The sequence below is a fragment of the Chelonoidis abingdonii genome, chromosome 23 (assembly GCF_003597395.2).
Source record: "Chelonoidis abingdonii isolate Lonesome George chromosome 23, CheloAbing_2.0, whole genome shotgun sequence".
Taxonomy (NCBI): domain Eukaryota; kingdom Metazoa; phylum Chordata; order Testudines; family Testudinidae; genus Chelonoidis; species Chelonoidis abingdonii.
Window position 1 is genome coordinate 11,929,618 of NC_133791.1, and position 13,839 is coordinate 11,943,456.

General features: G+C 44.0%; 1 protein-coding gene across 4 annotated transcripts in view; it reads right to left on the minus strand.

Annotated features, from left to right (window-relative positions):
- MTOR (mechanistic target of rapamycin kinase) overlaps positions 1-13,839 on the minus strand; it is a 101,399-nt gene that overhangs the window by 25,940 nt on the left and 61,620 nt on the right. For all 4 annotated transcript variants that reach the window (XM_075060358.1, XM_075060359.1, XM_032775433.2 and 1 more), the window contains 5 exons: positions 11,499-11,638; positions 7,109-7,209; positions 4,946-5,061; positions 2,866-2,943; positions 2,161-2,268 (listed from right to left, as the gene is read on the minus strand). In XM_075060358.1, coding sequence (XP_074916459.1) covers positions 2,161-2,268; positions 2,866-2,943; positions 4,946-5,061; positions 7,109-7,209; positions 11,499-11,638 — 543 coding nt within the window. The remainder of the gene's footprint in view (positions 1-2,160; positions 2,269-2,865; positions 2,944-4,945; positions 5,062-7,108; positions 7,210-11,498; positions 11,639-13,839) is intronic.

Below are 13,839 nucleotides of genomic sequence, written 5' to 3' on the forward strand. Positions count from 1 at the left end.
TCTTGTCTACACTACAAAATTAGGTCGAAGTACAGCCACCGCAGTAATTACTGCAGTGGTTCATGTCCACAGTATGCCCCCCCTGTCAGCTCACAGTTGGAGACTTCTTGCCCTGGGGCTGCCAGGCTCTAGCTTTGAGCCCCAGGGTGGTGAGAAGGGGACCTCCAGTTGTGAGCCCCGCGTGAGGCTGACAGCCATCAGGTGATCTAAGTAACGCAGTGTGTCGCACTAACTACATTGACCTACACACTATGCCTCTTCGGTGGGGGAATTATAAGGTTGGCATAGCGGGAGACTTACATTGGTGGTAGCAATGTTGCAGTGTAGACACAGAGTTCGGTAGACGTAAGATGCCCTACACCGACCTAATTCCGTAGTGTAGACCAAGCCTCAGATGCAAAATTGCGGGTGGTGGTGCACATATCTGATTGCTACTGGCAACCACTGGGGCTTGGGCTGACTGGGTTGATCAAGTTCTTCAAGGGTGGGATAAATAAGTCTTTAAGAGGCCTCTTAACTTTAGGTGGATGCAGGACTAACACAGACTTAATCCATCCCAGAGATCTATGGTAGACTGTGTCCACTGGAGACTAGCACAACTTTGTGACAGCAAGGGATTCTATCTGGAAGCAGCAACACAAATCTGCTTCTTTGCAGGCAAGTCAAATGCTCAATCAGCACATGATCTTGAAGGGAAAATCTCATACCAAGGGAAAAAAGGTGGTCTTCTCATCTCTGATTAAATAGCTAAGTACCCCCTGACTTTTCAAAACTGGGTGGACGCAAATTAGACAGAAAAGCCTGTTCCATGCAGCCCTCCCTACTGCCCAAATCAACCTTCCACCAAATCATCTAACAGGCATTTCATAATTATTATTAAGACCCTATAAAATGTACAAGAACTGTATGTACTGTTTTCAGGACCATAAACAGTTGTACTCATAGGCATTACTCTCTCCATCTCACTCAGCCTCTCCTCTCCAGAGGAATGTTCTCAGCTTTTCCAGACAAGAATGCAGTTTGGAAGCAAAAAGCATTGTCACAGCTCCCTAAATAGCTGAAATGTTCACAGTAGCAGCAGGTAAACACCCTTCAGTGCGGGGGACCATACAGCAGTGAGAGAATTCTCTCTCCAGATGGAACACTGAAGTCCAATGCAGTTTATACACTCCATTCTGACTATAATTTTTCTCCCTGCAAGGAACACCTCTCTGGACAGTGCTAGAAGGTACTGCATATGTTACTTCATGTACAGGTCATCTCTCTCACAGAAAAGCTCTCTCCAGAAAGCATACCCGCTCAAAATATTTAGGTGGACTAAAGTCCTGAGACGTGTCTTGGGCTTATGCTCTCTAGGCAAAAGATGCATTAACTTTCCAGTGGAATTGGTGAAAGCTCCATTGCTTGGGGCACTTAAAAAAGTGGACAGGACAAATCAATGGAGAATAGTAGGGGAACAATCTTGCACCGCCCCGGTGGGGTAGATAAGGTGACCTAAAATGCTAGGAAATTTCTATTAGAGAGACAAGGTGAGTGAGGTAATAACCCAGCAACGGATATTACCTCATTCACCGTGTCTATTTAACATACTGCGACCAACATGGCTGCAACACCACTACATACAGGACATTTCTATGACTCTTTGCACACTGATGCAGCGTCCTGTTTCTCAGTATTACTCATTCCAATCATTCCATCATGAAAATTCATTTATATTTAACATGCAGACATGCAAATGAGAGAAGAGGAGCTGAGAAGGGTAGTACCCTAGCACCCGCAAGCTAGACAGAACATTTGGACAAGCGGCCCTGCAGGTTTCACTAAAACCTCTGCTCCACTCAGATCTCTTTAGAACCTGCTTTGGAGTAGGCAAATTTGAAAGATCCTGTGTCAGGCTTTAGAATGAGCACGTACACCATTGGGGTGGACCAGAGGCATTAAATACATGTTGAGAACTTGCGTAGGACACTTCTGTGAAGAAGAGAGAAAGCAGGTTGTTGTGCACACTCCAATGGGGGAGGAGGAACGGAGACAGGGCCTGACTGTCAGAAGCACTGAGCACTCACAACTCTAACAGACATCAATGGGAGCTGTGGCTGCACTCTGAGTGAGTGTCCATGCCACTGGCAGAAGGTATACAGAGGTTTATAGCAGATTTACCTGCAGTCGCTCCCACCATATCTGGCGGATGATCTCACGTCGTTCTGGTACAAGTTTATATTGGATAACCTCTTCCAGCTCTGATAGCATCTGGCAGGATACCATAGCCTGAATGAAACAATCACATTCCATCCCAATCAATGCACAGTGAATCCATGACTAAAGAGCAGCACTTGGCCTCAAAACCTTGGGTTTATCTACTGACCAAAGGGAAAAAACAGGCAGTTGCCTTTCAGGTATCTTGATAATCTACTGTCTTCTAAGTTTCCTCAAACTGCTGCAACAAAACCCCCAATTCTGATTTGTGAAGGGAACTCCAGGGTATTTCATCTCCATCTTCACTTGAGCCTGAGCCTCCTACACAATGCTTCTAAACTCTGATCTTAAGGATGACTTTCCACTGGGGTATGAAGAAGTGAAAGCCGAGCTTTTCCACACGGAGACGAACTAACCACAAAACTTGACCGGAGCAGAGGTAAGGGTTGGTAGTGGAATACTGACTCAGACACATTTTGTTCACTCTGCTTTTCAATGGATTCAGACCCTTTTCTAAAAAGCCACAATTCCCACATACAAGAGTCATTTAGTTTGTGGGTCTGTGTGGCCTGCACAGGCCTTTATATTTGATATACAAATATAGTCAGGAAGCCCTGAGCTTATATAAATAACCTAAACTAACATGGAGGCTGCAGGTCAGATACTCACCCCATAGGCCCGACTGTAACTCTCTCCTGCCATGGCTGTCAGCTCAGCATCTAGCAGGTCTCTGGCCTTGTCAATGCACTGAAACAGAAGGTGAGATTTCAGTGTTGTGCCTTGTCCAAAGACAGTGACAGTTCACACTAACACTCAACTGTCCACTCTCAATTCTCCCACAAGGAAGGTTGGAGCCACCCCAAACTCCGCCAGGCACCAGAAAAGGAGAGTCACCTCTAGGGAGAATTAGCTCTAAAATGGAAACTAACAGAAAACTGGAGAATGCAATGGTGAGTATGGAGAAAAAATTGGGACTAGTATTTATAGTCTAAACGTGGATCCTGTCCATGGAAGTTTGGATTTGCTACAGTCCCTCATACAAAGACTGTGTCACCATTGTTTGCCGTGCTTTGAACCCAGCGTCCTTGCAAAGCCCAACTGTAACACTGAGTAAGGGACGGAGAAGTTGGGATTTTGGTAATAACTGTGAAACAACCAGTTACAGAAAAGCCTCAGGAGCTTTGGTTCTTTGAAAACGTGCAGTTACAAAGGCCACATCTACATTTATAAGCTTACAGTGGCACAGCTGTACCACTGTAACAACACTTGTGTAGCTGCATTCTGCTGACGGGAGAGAGCTCTCCCAGAGACATCATAAAGCCAGCTCAACAAGCGGCAGTAGCTATGTTGGGAGAACATCTCCTGCCGACAACAACGTGCACGCAAGTGTTTATGGCAGCAAAACTTGTCTCACTCAGGGAGGTGGTTTTTTCACACTCCTGAGCAACAAAAGTTTTGTTGACATAAGTGCTAGTGTAGACATGGCCTTAGATGGATTTCACAGATCTACATGCCCCAGTAATTTCTTACGACTATTATAGACCCTGCAAACCCCACGTCTCTCAGTACAAATAAGACACTCTGAATGCATGAAACAAGGTCCTGCTCTGGTGCCATTCATTAATAATCTCTCATCTGTAACTTTCCCCTTTCAAAATGTTAAAGGTTAATTACAAACCCTAGTCCAAGAACACTCAGCTCATTTTCTTGTGCATATCACTCAAGATATGCACTTGTTCTACTAGGGCAGATTGGATCACTCCTTTAGCTAATTCTGCAAGTCAGCACAGAATTCTGAGAAATCCTACAAAAGTTTCCTTGGAAAGTAATCGACATGTTTCACACCCGCAAAGGGATGACGCTCCCCGTGAATTATGTCAGACGAAGATGCACTTAGACCAACAGGGCTCTGTTCAGCAGACTCTTTCCTTCTCTTTATGCCTAGTCTCTGTCTAAGGGTACAGCTATGCTACAATCAGAGTTGCGGCTGCAGGATGTGCAGACATAGCCAAGCTAGCTTTGATCTAACTAGCTCAAACAACAATAGCAGGGAAGTCACTGCAGCACGGTGGCAGAATGGGTTGTGTAACCCCACCCAGGTTGTGCTGCCAGTTTCACTGCTATTGTTATTGGAGCTAGCTAGGTCAAAACTAGATTATGTATGTCTCCACTTGCTGTAGTCCCACCTCATATTGCAGTGTAGATGTACCCTCGGGATTACAAAGACTCCTCACTGCTGCAAGGAAGATCGGGTATAGGAGATGCACCAGAAGGTAAAGATAGGCCATGAGCCTAAACCAAAAAGTATGCATCAGTTGCAGCATCTGGCATTCGTTAACACTACTCTGAAAAGACTTGGCAAACCCAAGAATGCACAGACTGACAAAGAGATACTGTTATTCACGTCTCTAGCCATCAGTGCCCTTCACTGAATGCTGTCTTTTGCAGAATAATTTCCCAGACAGGATGTGTCCCATGACTTCCCTCCACCCACCAAGAGGACACAACAGAACAGAAACCTGAGTACAACTAAGACAACTCTTGGGCTAACGTGTCTCTACACAGCGAGTGCAGTATTCATGGAAACACACAACAAACTGAGCCGTGAAGGATAAGGGTTTCAATTTGAGAAACGTTATTAGCAGTTTCATGAGTTATGACTAACTGCTTTCAAACCGGCTCCATTGCTGCAAGGAAGGACACACAATCTTTTATTTATAGAAGCAAAGTCATGAAGGAAGATACTCACTTGTTGAGCCAATGAGAAGAGGTCTTGATGCAGTGCCAGCACGGCCCTGTAGAAGGCACCATCATGGGTGTCCCTTGGGATCATGCAAGTATATTCCTCCATGCTATCCCACTGACCTGCAGAGACACGGACACACTGGCTGATGCCATAGCCCTCTCTGACACAGTGCTAGAAATAGACTCCAGTGTTAAGCATGGACTACAGTGGTTAGAATCACAGTGTTATTGGATCCTGGCCAAGTGACTAATTTAGAGTCCAAAAGCACCATGTGAGGTTTCATATACTGCTCTTTAAAGAAGCTGCCTTGGGATGGCTGAAGGAACTACAGAAAAACCTCAGTTATCTGAAATTCCGCATTATCCAAAACACACTTATATTCCCCCTGCCCCCGTGTAGCATTTGCATCGAAAACTTGATGTTCCCCTTTTATATAGACGAAGAGGATTCTACTCCAGTGAGTGGCACAGAGCAGGCCAGGTGGGCACTCTTATCTACCCTAGCCCATAACACCAGAAAAAAATAGTTCAGGAAATTAAAAAGGCAACAAATCTAAAAGATGAAAAGGATTTTTTTTACTGCACCATGCAATTAATCTGAGGAACCTGTACTCCAGGATACTGTTGATCAGTCTAGCAAACTTCTTAATGTATTCATGTATATGAATAAGAGTACCATCTATATTACACCAACAAGGAAAAATTACAAGAGCTATCAGCTCTGCTTCAAGGAATGAATTGATCAGAAGCTATTTTTCCCCACTGTGTAGCATTACACAACAGAGATATCACAGGGGTTCTAAGACGTCCTCCGAAGCATCTGGCACTAGTAACAACTGGAGACAGGCCACTGGATTAGATGGGCCACCAGGCTCTTCCACGAAGGCAGTATTTATGTTGAGAGCCAGAGGTATGACTGCTTTAGGGGCTTTGCATTAATGAAATAGAGGACCCATTTGTGGCACAATGCTCCATGTATTTTTCTATACGGGCATCAAGTAGTGCAATTACTTCAAATGGATAATTTTTCACTTCTCTCACAGTGAAAACACCAACATCAAAGAAGCACTACAGTAATCTGTCTTCAGAAGGGACAACCGACTTCATTAACAGGTTCAGCAAACTAATATGGGTGGTTTTACAAGGCAAGGTCTCATTTTGGTAGGCAAAGTTCTCATATTCTTTGTGATAAAACAGCTGCAACATTGGGCTCTCGCGGAGGAAATATTTTCGGGAACCTCTGGCTGCATTTGGGGGTTTAACAAAAGAGGAAGATTACTCTCATTGGATGGAGCTAGGCAGACAGCAGGCATGTGCTATGCAAGCTATCCCACCTCTTTCCACTGACGCATCTCAAACAGGACCTATGTACGGAACTGTTCCACTCAGGGGCTTCCCGTGTGATAACATCCTGTCAAAATAGTTAAGGAATGGATGGCTTTGCAGTTTGTGAACAACAGAAAAACTAGTGAAATCACATCATGCTCATTTCATGTACAAACTACATTAGATTTGACAATTACGAACCTAAGAACATAAGAATGGCCATACTGGGTCAGACTCAGTAGCCTGTCTTCTGACAGGTGCTCCAGAGGGAATGAACAGAACAGACAATCATCAAGTGATCCATCCCCTGTTGCTCATTCCCAGCTTCTGGCAAACAGAGGCTAGGGACACTATCCCTGCCCATCCTGGCTAAGCGTCATTGATGGACTTATCCTCCATGAATGTATCTAGTTCTTTTTTGAACCCTGTTATAGTCAGCAGAGGTCAAAGGGTACTATATTAATTCATCTGTTTATTATTATTCCGCCCTCAAAAGATACCTCTTCATTACCTAAGAGTGCATTGGCAGCTTTGGCATAGAAGGTTTCATTGTGGGCTTGAACATTAAATAACCTTCATTATTCATATGCATCTGATGAAGTGGGTTCTAGCCCACAAAAACTTATGCCCAAATAAATGTGTTAGTCTCTAAGGTGCCACAAGGACTCCTCGTTGTTTTTATTATTTCATGTAACCCTATTAATAAGCTTGCCCCTGCTCTATATGTTTTCTCTTATCTTGTGATTCAGACTTCTTAAAAGATGTAAATTACACCCCTGAACTCATTCCTGAATTGCTATCTTACACCATCCGTCAAGGACAGCTGGAAGGTGTACGTTACCTAAGCCCCAAGCAGCAGCAGCAGCCATCCTAGCCATCTTGGCTTGAGTTTCATCGTTTACCAGCGTCCACTTTTCACAGCACTGCTGATGAAGCTGCCCCCTGGGAGGAATAATTCACAGTTTCAGGTTAGTGAAAACCTCCTGAATGGGTTTTGCTTTGTGAGACAGCCACCCTCCAAGGTGTCCCTTGTACTGAGGTTTCAGAGAAGTTCTAAAAATGCCCCTTGTATTAAGCAGGTGGGTCGCGTTTTCTGGATTTAATGTAATACCCTGTTCTGGGATTGTGCTGACAGCTCAGTTTTTAAAATGTTTAAAAACTTCTGGGGAATAAGAACAATCTTACACCTCGAGTTTTTACTGGCCTACCCCATCAATCCTCTTTTACATAGAGGAGAAGAAGGGGGTTTACCGCTTCCCTTTTGGCAAGTCCACAGACATAATGTGGTTTGATCAATGAGGAGTTATTTAGCCTCAGAACAGCTCAAGAACATCTAATCAAAACCAGTGAAAAATTATTTTAAAAAAATGGAGCTGTCAGTTTCATCCTAGAACAGGGTATTACATTAAATCCAAAATTCATAATTCACCTGCTTAAAGCAAGGGACATTTAGCACTTCTTTGGAAACCTCAGTAAAAAGGACACCTGTGACGAATGGGTTCTGCCCAGTTCCTGCCTCCCGGCTTTGTTAAACACACTTTTGATAAACACACTATGGGGTCTGCATGCTTCAAAAAGTGCAGCTACACAATCACAGTTACAGCAAATAAGGATGAGGACTTGTCTCGATGGGTTCTTAAAGGGGACTCTCTAATCTTCACCTCTAGTAGAGGGGAACCTCCAAGATGCTTTCATTGACCTTGGATGTGTTGTTGATCACACCAATTATTCTGGGCGTTGCAAGTTCAGTATTTCTCAGCCTGGAAAGTCTGTAGCAGCAAAGCAGCTGTTAACTATGAGAGAGACCAACTTGCCTTCTCATTGCTAGTCCCTAGTCCCAGTGAGGAAGATGAATCAGTCAACACAAAAAATGGATGAGTTGCCATAGGCAAGACAGTCATACTGACAGCTTAATGGTCCAGGGAAAAACAGCAGCAGCAGTGAATCAGTATCCAATATGAGCTAATACAAAAGCGTGGCTCTTGCAGACATAATTATACCAGGAGACAAGTGGCTAGGCCTGCCTTGGTTGCACTTTCAAACGTTCACTGCACAGCATGCTGAGAACGACAGCATGGTGCAGCATCAATTCCAGAGGAACCGTCAGTTACTGTCAAGCAGAAACAAGCAGCACAAATAGTTCAGCACTACACCAGAAGACAGACAGCAGCTCAAGTTGACTAAGGCACTAACTCCTCAACCTTGGGAGTGTGACATTATGGTCAGTGGGAAGGAGGTGGCCGCATGACTGTGGCACTGCTGGGTTACATGAAATTTTTACTTTGTTCAATAGCAACAAAAGTGTGTTTTACATAGAGAGAGCGCTAATTTCATTTGTGGATATGGGAGCATTCTTTTCAGGTAATTAGGAGCATAATTCTTAGGGTGACCAGATGTCCTGATTTTATAGGGACGGTCCTGATTTTTGGGTCTTTTTCTTATATAGGATCCTATTACCCCCCTGCCCGTGTCCCGATTTTTCACACTTGCTGTCTGGTCACCCTAGTAATTCTGCAGTGGCATACCCTGCCAACCTTGTGAAACCAACTCCCTGGATATTTTGCCACTTTTACTTTTTTCTTTGCCATAAGACCATTAACTTCAGAATTCTGACTGCATTCAGATTCAGACCTTAGTGTTGTACTGATGCAGGGTTTTGCTTTTAAAGATGTAAATGTACAAGCTATAGCTATATTTACATTTCAAATCAGATACTGAAAAAGAGTCAATTCAATTTCAACTTTCCATCTGAGTTTTGGAGTTGGTGTCTATCCTGCATAGGTTGATTTATCACAAATATCTGACATCAAGAAAGGCAGGAAAATGCTCCCTGCTGTGTTAATTATTTTATTTCAACAACAACAAAAAAAAACCCAAACACCCCCAGGTTGTTGCTAAGTCCTTAGACCACCTCTTGCCCTGCAGATCAGCTTTGTGTGTATCCCTCAGATAGATTGCTACCGTCGCATGTCTAGGTAGGAAAGAAGATGGCTATGGAGAGACATGATATACAGTATTCATTTGGAAGATTAGCCCTCCAAACTCCTTGGTCTCTTCTCTGTTCCATCTGCTGGCGTCTCTCTAAAGAAAGCCCTATCAGGACAAAAAGGATAAAAGCTCCCTCTTTGATGCAGAAATAGTGGCCTGCTGCTTCCTTCCCAGCAGACCTAGTGAAGTTAAAAGAAACTTAGCTGCAAGCTGCATGTTTAGGAGAAATCTTACAAAACAGAACCAAAAGCGTACAGCCGGGAAAGAAGAAGATGGGCAATAGCAGCTGTTCTAAATTGTGAACAGGAATACACTGTTCTTTGGTAAGGAAATACTACAAAGCAGTGAGCTGTTAAACTCACACACCCAAAGGCAATCACATGACGTGCCTCAAACTTCTCTAGACTTTTATCTGATACTAAAAATCTACCAACTGTGGAGGTGTTGCAGTCTCTCTCTGCATCCTGCTTCAGCATAGCCAGTTACACAGGAAAGAATCATTTTTGATTCCGAAGAACTAGATCATGGAATGACCTGCTTCTTGCTATTACATCCTCTCCAGGAACACTGTTTCCTCCCATCTCTCTCCAGCACTAAAAGTCTTCATATATTGGGTCTGACTTCCTTCCCACACCCCTTTGCCAAAACAGCAACAGTAAGGGGAGCATTACTTAAGCAGCCATGTGAATGTAACCATAGCACAGAATGGCTGGGATTCCAGTAACACGGCCTGCATATCAAATGGGCTGCAGGGCATTTCCTGTGCTGTCAGGACACCCAGGACACATATCAAACATTATCTGGACAGAGGGTTGGTCTCTTGTACATCAGGAAAGGGTTGAATGCAAGTCAGAATGCTGGGATTACCTCCCTTCCTGCAGAATATGCCAACAGACACAGGGGTTTATAGCTCCTATAGAAAAACAAAATATTTCAGAATAAATCTCTCCCAAATGTAGGGAAGCAGATGATTAATCAGAAAGGATGATTTCTACAGGAGGGAGAAATCCCATCAACCCTTGGTGGGAACTGCCTACTCCTTGCAAGGACAAATAAGAGACTGTCCACCGGGAAGTTCCATTCTTCCTGCTGCAAAAACTCAGGAAGCAGGTGGAGGTAGAAAAATGCTGTTTGGATTTTGGACTTCTCGGGCAGCCCAGCCCAGTTTCCAGGCAGCTCAGTTTATGCAGCAGTATAACGACCTCAATGGAGAGGAATCTTCTTCCTGTGTGCCGTCACATAGGTTCCTGTCAGGACCCATCAGCACACAGGCCTAGTGACATGAGAAGCTCAGCAGAGAGGCAGGATGTGCACAGATTTGTTGTGCCTGGAGGCAGAACTGCACACTACAGTGCACAGGACCTGTCTTCTCTGATTAGTATCTTGATTCAAGGTGAGCACAGGGAACACCACAATCTGCAAGTTCTAAATCATTAATGGGTCTCTCCCTGGTGAAAACAAACTCCGATGTCGTGATCTGTGTGCCAAAGACATGGACGTCATGTGGTTTCCATCAGCGAATGCCAAAAGAGACAAAAACTAATAAAACGCTAACAACAGTCAAGATAAGAAACTCAGACATCTGCAGCAGACTTGGTGAAAGGGGTTTAAAATGAATGATTTATCTGGCATAATCTCATTCAGATTGCTACCGGGAAGTAGGGAACATTGTTGACACTTGCACAAAAAAGTCAATGCATTCCAGACAGCCATGTGAATAATGCTGAATAGGTCAAGTAAAGCTAAATGAGTCATCATGGGAGGATCTCATTTTTTGGTGGTAGTTTTGAACCATACTGCCTAGTTATGTGTTCCCAGAACTCCTCTCTATTAATATTATCTCTCGCTACTAAAGGCGGAACAGAACTGATCAGCTGCACGTCCCCTTTCAGGTGGAACTTTGCTAATCAGATGGCTCCACCCTAACAGGCTCAGACAGGGATGTCCAACACTTGCAATAAGGTGCTGCCTTGATGTGTAGGGTGACCAGCAACTTGATATCTTCTAAATGTTAGGAAAGTACAAATAAATGGTAATTCAAGGAATTCACCTGATGGGTAGCATGAATGGCATAATTCACCAGGCAAATAGTAAGCAAATTTCAGAAATAACTTGCCACATTTCTGGAGCAAAATGAAACAGAGAAATAACAAAACAGGAGGAGGCTGGGTCTGATATCAACTGAAACAGGAAAAACTGTTTGAGCTCAACAGATTTTTCTGGATTCTCAATTCTCCTCTTACCATTCTCCGAGTGCTTCCAGGCAACGCATACGTCCCAGCATCAGCTCAGGATCATCCTTGTTTGTGTCCATCTTCTTGTCATAGGCCACAAGGGCATCCTCCCACTCATGGAGCTTCTCATACCAGGTAGCTTGGATTTCCTGTAGGGTGGCAACAGATCAGAAGAAGAAACAGTGCTCTCTCTCACCCACCCCCCTCCGATGACAGCTACTGTAGCTTTTTCTGGAACATGGCTCTTTTGGGTAATGTTGATCGCCAGTTTGGCTCCTGAACCACTGAGGTCTGAGTATCACTGATTTAGATGCATGATTATACCGGAGAGTTTCCATCTCCCAGTTAGTTGGACTGAACCTCTTTTACATACATAAATATATTGAAATTCATGCATTATGTTTATTGCGGTTGATAAATTGAGATCAATTTCTTACTTGCTGGGAAAAGGCAAGAACTGCAGATACTGAAATATATACACAGCAGCAGCAGCCGCCCCAGATAACTGAGAATTTTGCATACACAGGAGCCCACTATGATATCTGCCATCCACTATCTCACCGTGCTAGTCCAGATTTGCTAACAGTACAGGAGGAATGGATACAGGATATTATTCAGCAAACCTAGCCGCAGGGATCTAAATAGGCATGTCTATGGTGGTTAAAGTGCTCACAGAGAATTCCTAACAAGACCACCAAAGACATTCAGTCCTCTGGTTTGCAGGTTTCCAACTTAAAATGTTCCTCGGCCCTTAAAGATTCAATGCTTCTAATCTCTCAGAGAAGTCGAATTAGTTGTTTGTCCAGTTCTGCTCGTTACACCCAGCCTTTTGTCCATGTTGAATATCAGCACAAACTCTACTTTGACAGATGGAAGCTCACTTTGTGCTAGTGAGAAAGCTGTAATCCTGTATACCTGACAAACATGCAAGACAGGAGCTAAATGCCTTAGGTATGCCACAGGGATGAATTCCAGATTTTCATCCATTGATTTCTACTGAAATACTAACATGAATAGTTTGGGGAGTGGGCAGAGGGGATCTACACCTCAAAGATCCCCATCTATCATTATTTCACATGGATGAATTTAAGCAAGAAGAGCAGCACTGTACAAGAATGAGGCAGCTAACCACAAAATCTACAACTGTGCAGAATGGGTTGGTGCTGGGCCATTTCGCAGCAGGGGAAGATTCTTGAGTGATGGTCTGGTCCTAACCCTTACCTTAAGGGGAAAGACTGTGTTATGCAGCACAGGCTGTAGAAATAAACCAACTGGTGATCATTATCTACTGCACAAACCTTTCTTCAACCTCTTGTTTCTTTATGGATTTTAATTTTCAGGAAATAAAAGTCTGCTTTGAATTCCTTGAGATTTTTTCCACACCGGATTCCCTGCCAATGTTCTTTTCTGCTCAGCCCTTGGCAGCTCTTGTTCTGACATACGCCAAAAATTGATTTATTTATTTATTTTTTTTTTACATCCGTGTGGGCTGTTGGTAGGATAAACTAGACACTGCACTTCAGTGTCCTCCACGTGAGACGCTAATGCCTGTGCCTTGCCCTAGTTCGCTGTGGGTCTCCAGCTTGCAACCGACTGCTTCAAAACCTATTAAAGAGCAAGAGGGAACCTTTTCTCTAGATTTATGTGTTTGTTTAAAGTGAGCTCATCTGAAATGTCCTCTTCACTCCCTCCCACCCCTAATCTTGAGCACTAAGGCCCACCCAATTCTTTCTAGAGATTTCGGCTACAATGACATAATAGAATGAGGCAACCTAGGGGGGAGGTATAGCTCAGTGATTTGAGCGTTGGCCTGCTAAACCCAGGGTTGTGAGTTCAAACCTTGAGGGGGCCATTTAGGAAAGTGGGGATTGGTCCTGCTTTGAGCAGGGGGTTGGACTAGATGATCTCCTGAGGTCCCTTCCAACCCTAATAATCTGTGACTCTGCACCCTCCACAAAGCAGATACTTCAGGAAGCAACAACAGCTGTTGGGACATTCTAAAATATCAGTTCTCTGCCTATACAGGGCCCCTTTTCCAATCTAGGGCCAAACTTTACATAGCACCTCTAAAAGCGTTCAACCTGAATCAATCCCATCACTGCTGTGCTTACACCTGACCTGTATCCACATTCCCAATGGTCCCCACTAGATGGGTCTGTTTAAAAGGGGAACATTGTCCATTGCATTTCTGCTGCCGCCTCCCCTTTTGTCAAGAAAGTTGCCTTTCAGACTCCTTCCTCTGTACCAGATCAGAATGGGTGGAGGGGAGATTCCTGAATGCAAGTGAAGAGGAGTGTGTGTGTCAGTCAAACTGACTGACTGATTGAGCTGCCATTTTTAAGGGCCATTA